The 17,964-nt window shown below is 38.4% G+C and overlaps 1 protein-coding gene across 1 annotated transcript in view; it reads left to right on the top strand.

Moving 5' to 3' along the window:
• PLEKHG1 (pleckstrin homology and RhoGEF domain containing G1) overlaps positions 1–17,964 on the top strand; it is a 125,487-nt gene that overhangs the window by 21,236 nt on the left and 86,287 nt on the right. Inside the window, exon 2 of the mRNA XM_086625190.1 lies at positions 5,872–5,946. Within this exon, the coding sequence (XP_086481316.1) occupies positions 5,898–5,946 (49 nt within the window). The 5' untranslated portion in view covers positions 5,872–5,897. The remainder of the gene's footprint in view (positions 1–5,871; positions 5,947–17,964) is intronic.

Raw genomic sequence — 17,964 nt, 5'->3', positions numbered from 1 at the left:
CTTGCAATGTTTCGGTACGTGCTGATGTGCAGGGGAGAAAAAGGCTGGTAGATTTTTGTGGGACTTTGAAGGAGAGGACCGTTGGAGAAGGGAAGCCATAACTCACACCCACATCCAGAGCTCTGCTGGAAGAGAATGAAAGGAACCATTAGAATTCTGTGCAATTTTGAAGGAATAAATATTAACTTGAAATAACACTTTAATCTTAAACAGGTACTGCTATGTTACTTAGAAGGGCTGAGGATTGGTGGTGAGTAGGAGCAGCAATGAGGCTTGATGGCATACAGTGGTTTGTGTCCTCATAACTTCTATCCTTTCTGTCCATGTTATTTAGAGTTTCTTTCAGTGTCACTTCTTGGTTCATGTGAAAGAATTGTGTTAGTGTTAGCATATAAACTCGCTTTTATGGTTTATGTGACCTGGGATCAAAGCTATTCTCATGGGTTTCAGAGCAGCAATGCATCTGTTCCAGAAGGGATTTTGTAGGCAAACAAATGGCAAAAACTAGATCTGGGACGGATGTCCTTATTCTCTAATAAATATATATATAAAGTATTTAACAGTCAAATGTCAGGTTCTGGTTGTGTTAATGTGGATGGGAATTTTGCCTTAGCCTTCCTTGGATTCTGGAGTTTGTCCTGCAACCTGAGACTTTGAGTGCTGGTTTTGCAGTTCTGTGAGTGGTTCTGCATTCAGAAACACAACATCTGATACCATTCACCTGAGAAGTGCAGCTATCTGTCCAGGCTGTGTGTGGGCATCTAAGTGTCTTTGTTTACAAAATATTTCATGTCAAAAAAACTACAAATATCCGTTTTCTCCCCAGTCACTCATATCCTTTTTTTTTTTAATTACAGCAGGAAGAACTCATCCAAATACTGCTTACAAATAAACCAGGGGATAGCTTTACTGTTACCAGCACAGTGTGTAATGCGGGACTTCAGGCCCTCAGTTGTTGTATTGTATTAGTTGTTATTATTAGTTGTATTTGTAAAGCACTGACTGTTTAATCTGAAAAAAAGCTGCATTTAAAAATGTCAGTATTTTAAAGAAACACAGATGTTGATTGTGAATAAAGTGGCCAGAGCAGAATCTTAATATTAATGCTGTTTGTGCCTCTGAAAGATGGGAAAGAAATGCAATGTCTGTCTAAGGCACTATATTTGAAAAGTTTTTGAAGAAATCCAACCAACTTCCTTAAATATGATCAGTTCCAGCTATTTGGAACAGATGTAGACTAGGGGCCAGGGATTTGTCACAAAGGAGGCGGTTCAGGTTAGATTTTGGTTAGTGATGGTCGTTATTCAACATAAATACATAGCTGGACTCCATAGTTACAACTGCAAACAGACCTATGATGAACAATAGTTTCTTTCAAGCTGCTTGATGCTTTTTTAGAGTACATCAATAAATTACTGAAAGAACAAAAATGGAACAAAACTCTTCTCTCTAGTGAAAATTTCTCCATGAAACTTTAAAATTGAAAATTTGATACTTCAGTTAATAGTTACTTTGAATAATTAGAAACCCTTAATGTGTTTTTAGCAAGGTACAGTTAATTTAAGAGACAAGGACTATATTTGTCTGTGAAATGCAGGTAATCTATATTTTTCCTGAGCCTGCTTTTCTAAAGTATTTTATAGTCACAGATATGCTGTAAGTTTGAATGTTTTCCCATGAATTGAGCTATAGCATGGTATTGATTTAGATCCTGTGTTTAAAGGAACTGAGATCTTATTTTTTCGTAAATTTAAAGGTAATCTGCAATTTCTAGCAGCTCAGGATTTTAAAGGCAAGCCAATCTACTAGAAGAAACAACAAATTTCTTGAACTGGGACCTCCCAGAATGCCCATTTGGGTGGCCTTGGCTGATTATGGCCTGTGAAAATGCGTGGTCATGCATCTGAATGTTTTTGGTTACTATTAAAGAGTTTTGCTTAATTAAGAAATATGAACAGTATGGCTGTGTTTATTCATAAATTATGAATGCATATGTATTGCAAGTTCTCTTACTGAGATATTGTGTGAGAAAGTGCTCAGAGGAGTAAGCAATAGGTAGCAAGAAACAGCTTTGAGTAATGAATTCAGAAATACTAAATACCCTGTGGCCTACTGGAATAGCTGTGCCAAGGGTGCAGGGGTAATGGAAAGCTATTATCAATAATTGTGTTGCAAGAGTGTTTGGAAGGTCTCACAGGACTGTCTTTATAAGGTCTTTTATATGGTTGATCTTTAAATTAGTAGTGATATCTCAGTTTGCAGTAAGATCGTTTAGATAAGCGGAGCTTATTTGTATAGGAAGCGCACAAGAATTACTTTCGTTTACATCTTACTAGCAAGGTTATGCCCCAGTGCTGCTTCTTTTCTGGATTTTACGTGAGTCCTGCTTGGCCTTACTGTAGAGAGAGAGAGATTTACTTTCCTAGTCTGATGAATTGTATTTGTTGAAGATTTCCTTCCTAGCTTTAAACTAGGAGCTTTAGCTTTCCTTTATTTATTTATTTATTAACTTCGACTTCTGGTTTTTGAATCATTAGAAACTTGGTATGTTACAGAAAGCAGGAGTGGGATTCTGTATTTCTTTTATTTAAATCTTTCCTCCTTCCACTGGCTTTGTTATATCTCTCAGAGACGAAAAGAAAAGCAAAATACGTCTTACAAGAATTAAGTTTGTCGGGGTTACATGAAGAGAAATCTTGATTACTTGGTGATATGACTAGGAGTGATGAAATAGGCCTTTCTATCCGCAAATGTGGATTTATTTATTTTTGTTTAGTATATCCTGAAACCTCTAACAACAGTGTGGAACTGAGTTGCATTAATGACAGAGAAGGGAGGGGAAAGCATACTTTTTAGGTTTTAAAATATATGGATTTCCATGCTCTTTAAAGAAGTCACTTGAAATACTATTCTGTGCCATGTAACTGGACCTAAGTTTTTAGGTGTAATTTTTGAAATTGACGATACTATGGGAAACTGTTGAAGGCTCTATACAGGTCCTGTCACGTCTGCACCTGGTTGAACTGTTCTGGTGCTATTAATCTCCTGTGTGATTTAGAAAAAGCTAGGAAATGGCAACGCATTTCACAGACTGTTTCATTGCTGCAAACCAGTATAGAAAGTGGCAAGTGTTTATAGACAGCGTTCTGCTTTTCTAGGCACAGAGGCTGACTTTCTTCAACCCGTTATAACTATGGTGAGCCTCCCTTGCTATCATTTATTGTAATGCAGAGCTGATAAATTGGTAAATCTGTGCAAAACCATTAGCAAGACAGTGGTTTTTAAATTGCCTTGGGTTATCCAAATGAGTTCTTGAAAGAGAGACTTGTGGTAGCTGTGGAAGGTCTGAACCTGTTCAATAAATGCCCTGGTTTGTGTGCAGTAATTGAATGATCCAGCTTTCAATTTACCATTCCGTTATTAAAAACGGCCAAAGTCATTCAGCACCAGTTTGAATCCCACTTGGTTTTGTGCTGGGAGTGATAGGTCATGCTCCATAGAGAGGGATGAGCATGGGCACTTCGTTACATTCCTGAGAGGTGACTGTTGATAGGTGTCTTGATTTAAGTATAATGCTTTCTGGTACTGAGTTTTGGTGACACAAAAGCAAGCTTATCACTTCTTTAGAAGGTCAAGTAGAAAGAAATGTTGGCCTACCTTAGACAAGACAAATTAGACTTGCATAAATAAAAATTGGGGCAGAAGAGGCCAGAAAAAAAAAAACAAACTCTTTTTTAATTTTTTTTTTTTAATTTCTTGCTTGTATTTAGCATGTCTACAAAATGTCAATAAAGAAACCCAAAATTATTTCTGAGACTACCAATTTTATGTCATTAAAGTGTCAGTGAGCTACTCTGTGAGCATTTTCATGGTGAAGTTTACTTATGTGTTTTATTTCAATTCTGTGCAACCCCAACTGACCAAAACCAGAAAACAAATACATGGATATCTATGTTTTATTATTTTAAACATGTAGTTCCCTGAATTTGTGATTTGAAAAGATTTATTTAAAATATAGAATTTAGAGAAAACATTTTCTTGGATTTTGAAATGGATCACGGAAGTAAGTATTGTATTTATTGATGTGATTTCTTGGTTCAGATGCACTGTGTGATTAACTAGTTCCTATCAACTTTGCTAGTAAATCACTGGATAACTGGAATTTTGATTTATAAACTGTTGCAGTGTTCACAAACAATGCATAGTAATCATTGAATGGAGAAGGTTGGACATGAGCTTGCCAAATTTTAGAATTAGTTGGTGTATTTATTCTTGCCAACTGTTTTATGATGATAAGCATAGATAATTAGAGTAATCTGTTCGAAGAACAGATTTATTTTTTAAAAAATGTCTTCTGAGAGTAAGTTTCTATTTTACAGCACATTTATAAAGGATTTTGGAGACCGTTAGGTGTTTATAGTTGTTTAAATCCTCTGTTGAGGGCACACTTCTCTGTTCAGTTTGTGACACCATCCAGCTGTGATTTATGAACTCGTGCACAGACCCTCAGATGGATAAGTGTTATCACTATTAATTTTAGGGAGTTGAGAGAAGATTTTCAGCTAGTTCCAAATCTTCGGTATGTGTAATTTTGTGTGGATAAAACATCTATATTAAGGACAAAGCAATTCCCGAGTAAGACCTTGTGGATTTTATCTTGAGTAGAGATGAACTGGCTGATGTAGAAAATTATATGTAGTAGAGTTTCCATCAGCTAAATAAGAATTAGTTTGTACCCTCAGATGTGTCTAACGTTTCTGAGCCTTTTACGTATATGTGAATGAAATATGGCAAATATACTTGCTCTGAATAGCACACCTGAAATACTTTTTGTGACTTAAATTGCTTAAGAAATCTTATGTATTTTGTATAGTTTGGTTTTAATGTAAGCCCAAGACCTCTATTGCATGCTGGGGCAGAAATGTTTTTATTCTAGTTTTGGTAATAGGATTCAAAACAAGCTGTATGACTTTGAGAGTAAAATAATTGAAGGAGGGGGGGAAAAAAAGGCTACTTATTTGTGTTCAGTCTGTTTGCTGCAGGATGATCCGAGGAGGTCTCCCATAACTCTGGGTCTGATGATCGTCTGAAATCTGCATGCTGAATCAGCTCTGTTGCCTCAGCATTGTTAGAAACACGATGATTATGTGACTTCATTAGGAATTAAGACCATACTGCTGATACCTCCAATGCCGTGCGCTCTGTATAGTGCTGTACGCAGCACTGTGCTGGGGGAGTCGTCAGTCGAGGTGAAGTCCCTGCCCCGCTTACTGCACAGTCTCTTCAGGCAGGGAGTTCTGTTCTTTTTGAATTGTCTTTTCTTGATTCATCCTGTCTGATCCTGGGGCTTTTGCTATGTACAATGGAGTGTCAGTCCAGCTGGTGATGGGAAAATATTCAAAGATACTAAAAAGGAGGATATGAAATCCCAGTCACTATGTGTTGGCCACATGTTCACCATTGGTCCAGTACCACAGATGGTACATAACGCTGCTGTAAGAGGAGACGGACTCACTGACTTCCTGAGAAGTCTTTTCTTCTCTGGCTGCTGCTGGGATGGAAGAAATATTGGTGCTCTACTGATATGTAGTAAAACTTTAAGTTAATGGAATTCTATGTTTAATGCAGGCTGACTTGACCCTCCGTGTGGTTGCTCTTTCTTTAACTTCAGCAATATGTGCAGGTGACAGAGTGCTGAACGGCGTTGCAGTTGATCTCTGGGGAATTTTACTTGTTTGTATATCTTACGTACAAACCCAGAAATGATGAAAGCTGAAAATCCATCCTTCGTGGGGTCACGGGGCAGCGGTGTGTCCTACTGAAATGTATGAGTTTTCATGGAGAATGCTTTCTTTGCTTTCCGTCCATTAGGTTTTACGAAGCCTGTGTCTGCAGAGATGCCAGATAAAACACCAGGTGGTACAGAACCTGTCCCCAGGAGCGAAGGTTAGTAGTTTTCTTTCTTTTTTTTTTTTTTTTTTTTTTTTTACTAATTATTGAAGAAAAGAAGCATTGTGGTTTTTGTGAAGAATTTTTCAAGTCAAAAAGCAAATTTCTCTTACTGGCCTTAAACTTAAGGGAAAGCTGATTTAATTTGTGTGTGCATGTTTATCTAAATAGCAGGAACTTTTCACTTATTTTTGTGTAACCTTTCCCTCCCTCCCTAATGCATCATCTATAATAGTACTAAAATATATAATGAGAGGGGAGGACCAGTGAGCTGGTAGATTTTCAGCTTTGGAGAAGATATTTTGTCCCCTTTGGATAAAAAGACCTTGTTGACTGAAGCCAGTCTTTCCTATGGGATACTTAAGTCTTGTAGAACCAAAGCTGACATTTAAGATGTGGGATGATTGATACAAGGAGGAATTGAATATGCATAATTTCCCCTAAAATCAGTGAAATCTTGAAATGCTCAGTCTTTCTGAAAATCAGATCATTTATTTCTTCTCAAGGTCTATTAACTTTAAATTCCCACATCTGAAGGTTGGATACTTAGTTTCATGAAAAATTTCTTCTTTAGAAACAATTGTAATCCTGTTAATTTGAGTCTTTCCTCAGAATCACTGCTGAATGTTTCATCAAAATATTTTATAAAAATTTGCTATTTCATGTGAAGATTGTGAGGTGTTTCTGACAGTTTTGTGGCAAAGCTTGTAGTAGCTCTTGTATACGCTTATTTTCTAGATCTTTGCTGTCTTCACACAAGGGCTGAATTCATTCAAATGTGTGTTTTAGTTTGAATAAAGCTTGCAGCTCAGGCTGGTTTGTACAGCATTTTCTCTAAACTTAAAGACACACGTCTCAAAATGTAGTTTTAAATATTTTTGTTGCATTTGAATCTCAACTTTGACATTTGAAAGGCATCAAGGATGCTGCAGTACTAATTTCAAAAACCCTGTGTTAGGAAGTGGAACAAATTGTCGTGTACCTTGCTGGTTGCTTCCCTGAAAGTAGCCTACATGGTCACATCTGTGGCTCTCCTAGATATTAAAGAAGTCTAAATGTGTTTAAAAATACACTGATTATGTATGTTATATTTTGAATTTCTTTTCTGACTGTGGAACGGTGGCAGATATTGCCACGTTTCAGCTCTCCACTCTCTGAGAGGAGTTCTGGTAAATTGAGACGCAGGGATGATGTAAAACTTTCAGGTCAAATCTGGGGAAAACTCACTCTGTCTGTGAAAGGTAACTTCATTTTCTCTTATTGCGTTTTAATTTACCACATAAGCAACTTCCAGTAAGTGAGTTCTAAAGTTTACTTTGGCTTTACATCAGGAGATAGAGAGGGTAGGACTTCTGATAGCATAGATCTGTAGATGGGCTGGGATCAGGGGTCTTGGGGAGGGAAGGGGAGGGAATGCAGAGCATCATTGATGATGGAGTCACTGACAGCATCACACAGTCATCAAACAAAGATTGATTCACCTCCTTATGCTGGCATTCAGAGATTGATGCCTGTGAAGAGGGATGGGTGAGGACTGAGAGCTAGCATGTGTGTGTTAGACACTGAAAAGACAACAGTCTTTGAGGTTAGGAGGTCAGTTAGGTTAGGTACCGGTTTCCAACCATTTTCCTGCTAGTTCCATCCCCAAATTAGAAGGTTGAAACTGAGCACAGGATCGTTCATGTCTAGGCACAGGAGGGGGAGGCAGGGAGCTGCTTGTTTCATTTAATTTTCGGAAGACTCATGAAGCCTTCAGTGTCTCTCTGTTTCTGTAAACGTGGTTTCATTTCACAAGAACTGCCAACCTGTAAAACACGTTCCAGAGACATTTTTGCAGTTAAGCAGGCATCTAGAAACTGCTCTGAGGATCTTGTTCAGTACCTTCAAGGTCTTTTGTGTTTTTCAGTAGCTTCTGATGTCTGTCTAGTCAAGCAGACACACAATATAGTGTCCTGCACCTTATCAAGGAAAGCTAAAACTGGAAAGCTTTCAGACACCAAATTTGACTAGAGTGTTTAGGGATACCACAACTGAAAATCTTCTCCATGTACGCTTTGTTGTATCTTTTGAGGGAGTTAGTAAAGATTTCCACGACTTGAAATCTCCCATATACACAGAAGACACATGAAAAATGATCGTCTAGGTTATTGAGACACTGCACATAGAAGGTTGTGTAACTGTTTGTGTTCTCTCACACATACAATATACACATGTATATATTTACCAAGAAATGTGTGTATTTAGACATATAGATAGCCTTAAATCTTGAGATCCTAAGGGAGCTGTTCTCAGGGGTGGCATGGGGAGTGCCAGTCTCCTGGGATGTACAATTTCTGAGTTCCCAAGGCAGTGGGCGTGGATGTGGCAGGGCCTTCTCTGGCACACTGTGCTTCAACTTTTCGTGTTTGGTCTTTGGAAATAGGCTAACTTCTCCACGTTTTTGAGTTTTTGGTTTTTTTTTTTTGTTTGTATTGGCAGATATTGTTGGACCTTCCCTTCCTTCCTAAACTAATGTTTTTGACCCAGGTATGAGGAACCTGAAAAACAGATAAACTTCTTGCCTATGGAAATGAGCTCTATAGGTTTTGAGGTGCAAAAGGCAATTTCAATGAAGCTTGCTGCAGCATGTTGGTTTTCATGATGCTCTGGGTTTTACAAACCACTAGCATCAGGAAAAAAAAAGCTGAGTATCTACCAACAACTTGAAACACTTCTTTCTAAATTGTAGTAGCACATCCTCAGGTACTTAGGCGGATTAGTAAGTGATGTTGGTGGAGTAATAAATTAATACAATAAAATATAGCTAATTAAAATTATGAGATAATGTTGAGTCTTCATTTTCAAGTTACAGTTATTGTATTCTGTTGTAATAGAGCATATGAAGTTCTTCAAGCAGTTTGTATAAAATATACTTTAACAGATACAAAGTTTAGTAAAACAAAGCTTGGTTTAATCTGGATGCTTTGTTTTCAATCAGTCTTCTGAAATTAATTTTTAGATGTTAAAAGAAAAAGTTGAAATAATGAATAAAAATGAATCTTCACTTACAGACCTTTTCTTACCTCTTGATGGAAATGTTCCACTAAAGACAGAACATGGTACTAGTGTCTTCTAATGGTGCTAAATCATTAGTGCTGGAAGTTAGAACTTTGAGAGGTTTTGTTGTTTTATTCTTGTAAACGCTCTTACTTTCAAAGAATGTTATGATAATGTTTACTGAAAAGAAATGCCAGGCATGTGCCAGTGGCTGCTCTGGCACTGACTTATAAGATAAACTTCCATAGTCTTTGATCATATGCATCTTTCTATTTACGTAGTGTTTATACAGTTTAATAGTATGTACAAACGCTTCATTGCTATAACTGAGTCAGAATTAAGAAGTGAGTGTTTAATTTCTAATATTTAAAATATCACTGCTACTTACATGCATAAATGTTTATGTGAACTTTCTTAATTATTATGAGACATCTTATTGCTGCTTGGTGTTTTCCCAAAGAAATATTCTTGCTATCATTGTGGCTTTGGTTTTCTTTTTTTTAAAAAAATAGGAGAAAATAAAAGAAAAAGATGTATTTGTTGTTACAAATTTATAATAATTAACCTTGCACGTTTATAAGGGTCAAGTTGAGTTGAGCAAAGTGTTGGTGAGATAACTGATTATCTGGAAACTTTTAAAAAGTCAGTGTTGCTTTAACCTAGCAGTGCCCCTCCCTGCTCCTCACCCACTGACCCACTGCTCTCCATAGGCTCAAGTTAAGCCACGAAGCACACAGAAGCAGACAATTGAGAAATGAGTTTCCTGTAATTAAGTTACTGTAACTTAGTCCTTGACTCAAGGGTCCCCAGCGAGCAGGCAGACTATTTGCTTTTCTGCCACCTCTTCTGTCAAACCCTTTAGAGTCAACAGTTACATTTATAAATGTCACTGCTGGCTTTGTGCTGTAGGGGGGAAAAACCCAGGATCTGGAGACTGGATTGTTGCAAAGATGGAAGTGTGTGTATATCACATGTGAAAAATATTTCTCAAGAAGCTTGTGTAGCTATCAAGGAGTGGTAGACAAGCAAATTAAAATAAAAAAACCCCTGCTACCATGATCCGCATGTAACTGATTCTTAACAGTTTTGCTACAGCAAAGCTATTATGTTCTAATTACAATGGATGCATTTGGAACAATGTACTATGTCAATACCAGGAAGTGGATTGAGTGTATTTCTGGTTTAGCTTGCAAAGGAATTAGCGTTTGTCCTGCTTGTGTTTGCTGAAAAGTCGCTCTTAAACTTCTGGTATAGTTAACCTTTGGAAATTAGGCGGTGGTAGGTCTACTCGGCCCATTGCACAAATTTCTCCTCTCGCTTGCGGAGAGGCTGCTATGGTTCACAGCGACTGCTCGTGATAGCATCTGGAGCTGGGTAATTGCTCATTTGCAAAAATTTAGGGGAACGATTGTTGATTTTTTTCATTATAAATTATCCGTCTTATAGGATTAAAACAAATTTTTTTTGATAGCTTAACAAAAGTTTGGTGATACTGAATGGTTTTCATAAAAAGCAAGTTTTTCATCCTGTGGATTGCCGATTTAATTTTTTTGTCGTGATACCTTTGAACAGCTGTTCATAACATAGCCAGGCTTGCTTCAAAGAAACCAGAGAAAGTCTACCTTAGTACCTATTTTGAGGTCTACCTTAGTACTTATTAGGAGGGCTCCCAGGCTCAAAGTTTTGGGGATATCAAGTGGTCCCTTAGCAGTAGCTTTATGCAAAACACTTACAAAAGGTATATGGATGTGGGAACCTTTATGAAGTTTCTCCAGTCAGCTTGACTGGTGGTTTTTCTGTGCCTTAAAAGTAGAAATCTTTGAAGAGAAAGATGCAAGGAAGTTAAACTCCCCCAAACTCTTCTTCCTTTCCCCCTTTCCCTTCCATGTTCTTTCATTAAGCAGGAGCCATGGCTTCCCCCAGCCGGATCCTCCCTTACTGACTTTGCAGTTCACACGCGCATCCTGAAGGAAACGAATGTCACACCTGGGCTTTATAAACGGCCACTGACAAATCCCAGCGGACAACAAACTGATGTCATTGTGAAATATCCTATAGCAACAGCAGTGTTTTTCCTTGCATTGTATACCTAATGGCACTAATGAGAGCCTACCAGCTGTTAGTGCTGCTGTTTGTGATAAGACTCATTTAGTTTTATAACTCCTCTGACACGTTTGCACACTGTTTCTGTCGTAATATGTAACACTGCACAGGAAAAACATGCAAGCACAGCCATGTAAATCTGTAGACTGCCCAATAGATCATGATTTTCAAATGCAGTGATGAAAATAACACCAGTATTTCTACCTCCAAATTTTACTAAGGCTGATTCTTTCATGGCAGGAATGCCAGGGTATGGTTGTTCAGGTCAGTAAATGCTGCGTGCTGCCTTCTACGCAGCGCTGTGGGGGCTTTCAGCAGGCACATAGCAGTGTACTGCCTTGTGCCTGGTTTTGGAGACAGTCGTCATTACACTTTATTATTATTACACTCCTTTTAAAGAAATACCAAAGTAGTTGGGAAAATTAAGCATCTTTTCTAAAGCTTTTTCAGAAAGCGCACGTGAAGCCGCAGATAATTATGGTAACAGTGCACTTGTAGGCTTAATGGTGTATCAGTGGTTTGAGATGGGCACAAAAACATCTGTGTGCTGAGGGATGGTGATTGTATACTTCATCTGCCTGCTTCTGTTCTTTGGAACTAGTTTCTTTATTATTCCTTGCTCCGTTCTCTATTTCCTGCAACTTCTTGCTGCCTAACTGAAGGGAAGAGATGTCTGGTATAAACGGTGTCTACCAACTGTCCTATTTTGTGGACAAGAACGTGTGGCTATTGGATGGCACTAGATGGGTGAGATTCAACATAAAAGGTCTTGGCTATTTATGCAGAAGGTGGTAGACACTGGACTTCCCTGCCAGATGATATTGCGAATGTAAAAAGTCCATGTGAGTTGAAGAGGACACCAGAGAAGTCTCTGGAAGACAGCTCCAAATAAATGAGCCACTGCAAACCAAGGAAATCCCTTTTGCTGAAAACAATTGGAAGCTAGAAGAACGCAGGCAAGAAATATAGTACAGGCTTGCTATGGTTTCGCTGTCTCCAGCAATATATTCTTCCTGCGCCAGATTATTTTTCCTTGCTATTCATAGCCTCATTTTGTAGCAGCTTTTAATCCCCCGAAAATTGTATCTTGAAGGAGGAGGAAGTGTCTGTATAAAGGCAATATCTGAAATTCTTACCCCTAGTGCTCATAAAAGGAGGTGGTGAAGCCAAAGCGGATTTGGAATCTGAAAAGCAGAAAGGTGATGAAATTGGATATTCTGTTTCTGAATCCTCGCTAACTTGTTGGCCTCTTTCTGCACGCTGCGAGGGGTTGGCACATCTTTCTTTGGAATGCTGGTTGTAGACTGTTGTCATAACGCATAATGACTCTTGTCATAACTCTCTTGAGAAATTTGGGCTAGCTCCAGTCCACCGAAGTTGAGTATCAGCCACAGCCCCAGCAACCGCTGTGCCGTGGGAGTACGGCAGAGCGGTGCTCGCAGGGCACTCGCCTTGCTGCAGCCAGACTGTTTGCAGCCCCCATGCTCCATGTTCTCTGATAGCATTAAGATGTATTAAACCACAGCGTTGAATCACTTTCGCTTTTTTCCTGAAAGTGTTTTGATGAACTGCCTTAGTCATTGGGCCCTGCTGGTTGGGTCCCAGTTTCTCGGTAGCCAACAGACTGTTGACTGGATGGGCTTTTAAACATCCTCAGCTCAGTGGAGTGAAGAGGAGGAGGAGGAGGAGGTGGTGGCTCCCTTGATCTCGGGCAGTGAAAGGTAGACTGTTCTGGACATTGTGAAACATTTCAGTATGGTAAAGCCTGCTCCTCGTCAGAAGTGAAGATGCAGCTGCCTTTTAATGTGATGGTGGTTAAGTCACTGGTTACAAAGTTTGAGCTATTAACAAGTAGAATAACTTGTTCTTCAAATGCCAGGCACTTTCCGTAGTGTCCTGGCTGGCTGGTATCCCACCAGAGATCAGTGTTCTTGTTATTTGCAGGTTACAGAAAGCTTATGTAACCTGAACTGCTTAAACTTGAGGTTTGGAAAAATACGTGGGGTTTTTTTTCATGTTGATCATCCCATTTTTAAACTTTTGTTTTTCTGTCTCAGTGGTAATTAATTCTTAGTTCTCAAGCAATTAAGTGTAGCACTTGAGTTTGAAGCACTTTTTTCTTTTGTATAAGTAAATTGTACATGATGCAAAATTATGTGTGTCACAATTTATAAATAATGTGCACATATTAAATAACCAATTATGAGTAGTACAAAATAGGGAGACTAAACGTGGCTTGCATGAAGCCATCAAATGTTTAAAGCACTTCTGAATGCTAATGATCTAATTTATTTCTAAATTGATATTCCAAGTTGAGAGAAATCTAAACCAATTCAAACATTCCTGGAGGAGCAAAAGTTCCTTGTTAAAGCAAGGAAATAAGTGGTGAATTAATTTTCTGTGTATTCTAGTGTAAACATTCCTCTCAGTTGGATGCTATTTAAAACTGGTTGAAGATGGCCCTCTCCTAACTGTGACCTTTTTTAAAAATTGTTTACATTTAAGCTGTGAACTGTAATTTGACCATCAGCCTGACTTTAAGCTGAGTTTGCTTATCTGGAGTGAAATATTGCCAGTGGAATTTTTAACTATATGATTCTCAGCTTTATCACCTGTATGTAAGAAGCAACCCCACCTCCATATTGCTTCACAAACAGAGCCTGAAAGTAAAACACAGCAATGCCATAAATGAATTCCCAGGGTCTGCCTTTCTCAACAGAGCAAAAATTTTAGTCGTCTATTTGCATCACTTGAAATTGCCAGTGGAGGCAGAGGGCAGCTGTGGTGGGGTCTGAGTGATGTGGCCTGCGTGGGGAAGCAAGGCAGGGAGCACTTGGTGCTCCCTCTCCCCACCCAGCACCTGCCCCAGTCTTCTTCTCATGATGGCTCACCCTTGGTGCTTGTCTGTGGGATCAGAAGGGGGAACGTTTCCCTTCATGGTGGATGTCCATCAGGAATGATAAACAGTGTCTAGTTGTTAAATTTATTAATTAGCTTGAGCTTAGCTCTGTATATAAAATACTTTAAAGAAAATGATTGATTGAATACTTCATAAATAGCGATTTTTATTTTTGTGTCATGCTTAGCATTTGTCTTGCTTACCATCTCAGAAATGTGCTGCTGATCCTAAAGAAGCTGCTGCAGGTTTAAGTTCTCTTTTCCTGTTTAAAAATAATTTGGGTACAATAATAGCTTTTGGAGAAGACCCTGGTCAGAGGATACACTCTGATATTTGTGTAATACTGCAGCCTTAGCTGTGCGTGACGTGGAGTGAAAACATAGAAGTACTATTCTGTGATTACAAACGTTATCAGTATACTTTACATCTGCTTTTTTTTATGTTGGGAATGATAGCCATTGCATCTCATGAGATTTCTTAACGACTTTGTCACCAAACAGAACAGGGTTTTTTGTTAAAGCAATTAGTATGAATTAAATTACTGTTCAGGAGTACTGAGAGCATCCTAAAAAGATGCAGTTATTGTGAAATTTGTCATGTTAGAAATAATGATTTAAAGTAGATTCCTTTGCTAGTTTCATCATGGGATTGGGAGGGTTTGGGTTTTTTTTTGTTTGGTTGGGGTTTTTTTTTGGGTTGATGTGTTTTTTGTTGGTTTTTTTTTTTTTTGACTATCATATATTCCAGGGTTTTTACTGCTCCCCATATTGTTGTGTGGAAACACGGACAATGGTACGAACTCCAGACTGCTGCCAACTGCACAGGGTTAATATACAGAAAATGAGCAATAGTAACAGTTAATCTTTCTGTCAGCATTAATATTGGATTTTATTTATGCTAATAGGATGTAAAATACATTGAAGTACTGTAAAGTCAACAGTGTGTTAAATGTAAATCAGCTTTCATTCCAAAACCTGTATTTTTTCCCCTTTTGAAATTTCCTCCATATTTTATCTTGCTGCTTTATTCAATGTGACATGAATGCCAGAAATTTATTTTCAGATTCATTGATCCTCCTCCTCCGCAGCTATATTTCTTCCAAAGCAACTTAAACGACACGGAACAATAAGAGGCAAAAATTGATTACGTACTACCAGTTAAAGTAAGCTGCAACTCTTAAGATAAATTAGATTCTCAAGGTTACATTCTTTCATCTTGGTCTGACTGCAGCCTTAAAACCATCAGATCCAAAGTGGTAAAAATAAAGATACAAAGACTTTTTGCCCTTTGAGTTGCTGAGGCATGCAGCAGCACAGGTACCTCCCAGTTATTTACTGCTTGACTCTGAAGAACTTTGACAGGTACCATACAGTTAGAAAATTCAAGCCTGCTAGTATTAATTATCATCTAAGAGTTGTAGTGAGATTTTTTGTCTTTTAGTCACCTAATTATATGTCTAGCAGTAATTTCAAACTATGCCACTGACATTAGAAGTGAGCTGAGAGGCCTTGATATATCCTAGATTCAGAGAGATTAATACGGAGGAAAGCTTAGTTGTTAGGTTTTGCTTTTTTAATTGGCTCCCTGTAGTTTAATGTAACTTAAAAAAAGGGGAAATTGCTGCTTGCTGATAAACCAGAAGGGGAGCTAGCTTTGATGTTTTATGAGCGATAAAATATTAATAGAAACTTTCTACATGTTTTGGAGCGATATGTCAAACTACTGAAGTCAGCTTCTTGAAGAGTGAGCCAGCCGGAGAGAGCAGGAGATGAAGGCGGGGAAAGGTTGGAGGCTACCTCTGTTGTGGTGTCCAGGTCCATTAGCGGTCCAGGCAAATCAGCGTTGGAGAGGCTGGATTTAGCATGTAGGAGGCTTTTATTCTTTAAATTAAAGCCACGTTATGTTCTGGTAGCTTCTTCGATCAGAATGTGCTGTAAAACCAATCGTGCAGTTCAAGACATTAAAAGTTACCAAATGCTTTGAAAGTAGTAGCTGTTCTTAGTTGTGGGTTTTGTGGAACAGGGCTTAATATAAATTCTGTTACACATATCTTGGCAGTGGTCCCCACAACATGTATTTTATAGAATAATTAAAAATGGGCACAGCTTCCAGGTGCAATATACAATTTTCTTCCCATCTGCACACAATGTAGCCTGTGCTTCAGATGATGGAAGGACTAAGAAATTGTTTAAGGTGGTAAGAGTTTGAATATAACCTTGCTCCTAGCAAGTCTGGACTTTCCTGGTTCAGGAAAGCCAGGCAGTCCAAGTTATTTGGGTTCTGTTATGTCTAGTTTCAGTCGAGATAGTTAGGAACCACATGCTTCCTCTCAATGTCTGTTTGTGGGAAGGGTGGCTATCAGTTTATATATATGTAATTTTCTCTGTATAAAAATTTCATGTTGATGGTTAAATCTTATCTCATGGGAGGGTATATCTTTCACAATGGAAAGCAATATTTGAAGAATCAAGTTATGTATGAGGCTAATCATTAGGGAATTTTGCCTGATGTCTGGCCAGGAGATGGTTCTGTCTGGTCATGTCTGAAGTAAGCTAGCATTTCTAAAGATGGGATGTCCTGTCTTGAATGTGTTTTTAATTAAGCATACAGTTCATAGGCAACAGGAAATCCTTTAGGAAGATACGACTCTGCTACGACTCTCCCAGAAAGAAAATGGCTACATTTCAAGGTCTGTCCCTGATTAGGATCCCTAGCCAGTGAGACAGTCTCAGTATTGGATACCAGCCCTGGGTTCTCTGTAATCGTTCAAAATGAAACAGAGAGCACCTTCTTAGGGCTTTAAGTATAGATATGTATAATGGAGTTTTTTCTCTCGTGTCTCATGTCTTTAGTAATTTTATTTTTTTTTTTTTCACAATTGAGTAGTAGTAAAATAAATTATTTTTATTTAAAGACTGTGTAAAATTTTTTGAAATCATAGGCTTTCCACTTTCTAAGAAATGGCAGTATTAACTAGAGGCACTGGTCTACTTTTATAGCGCCTGACACTTAGAATAAGAAATTGAAGGTGCCTTGAAGTTGCCCTCATCAACCTGACCACACAAATATTTTGTGACCTGCTAAAACAGGCAAAGTATTTAAAGACTTGTTCCACTGACAGCTGCTAGCTAGAGGATCCTTCCACGTGACAGAAATAAAATTTTCTTGAGTGTGAAGTCTGCCATGAACTTGTTGCTTATTTCTGTCCTCAGAAATATTTATGAAGAACATCCTAATTTCATTATAAAACCATATTTGCTATTAAAGGTAATTGTTTAGTTCTGCTGCTTGTCATCCTCTCTCATTTCCACCTCTCACAATAAAAACTCACACCCACATCTTCTTGTACACCTGGACTCACTTCTCCAGACTTTAGTGTTAACAGAGCACTGTGCTACCAGCCTGGAAGGAGATGAATTCTTGCAATTTATGGACTAATGGGTGGGTGCAAGGAGCTACATGCCTGAGTTGTGTTGCAGGACTGAGGTTCTAGGATGCATCTTGAAATGATAATTTTGGGATATGTAATTATTTGGCTACTTGCATATTTCTTGTTAACACTGTACATTTAATGAAGCGCTCAGAAATATTTTAAGCAAAGTGTTTCATAAGAGAACTACTGAAGGGAAATAATACCTGCATTTCATATGGCTAAGAAGTCTGCTGCCAGTGAGAACATGAGTTCTTGAGTTTGTTACAGTTCTGCAACTTTTCCTGCAAGACCTGGCTACAACTAGGATAGCTGGGACCGATGGCTTTTGAACAGGTCTGATGTTTATACCTAACATTTTCTAATGATAGAATTTGTCTGCTGTGCAAGGTTGCCAGTTTGGAAGTGTACTGAGAGTACTGATTTTTTTGGCCTGTGCCCAAAGCTAAAGGGGCTCATGATGATATGCCAAGCTTTGTTTAATTTGGAGAAGCAGCAAAGGGAACTCACCGTGCATCCTTCGCGGTGCCATGTGCGTCTGGGGAAA

This window comes from Tauraco erythrolophus, chromosome 2, assembly GCF_009769465.1.
Source record: "Tauraco erythrolophus isolate bTauEry1 chromosome 2, bTauEry1.pri, whole genome shotgun sequence".
Classification (NCBI taxonomy): Eukaryota; Metazoa; Chordata; class Aves; order Musophagiformes; family Musophagidae; genus Tauraco; species Tauraco erythrolophus.
This window is presented reverse-complemented; position numbering and strand designations above follow the sequence as displayed.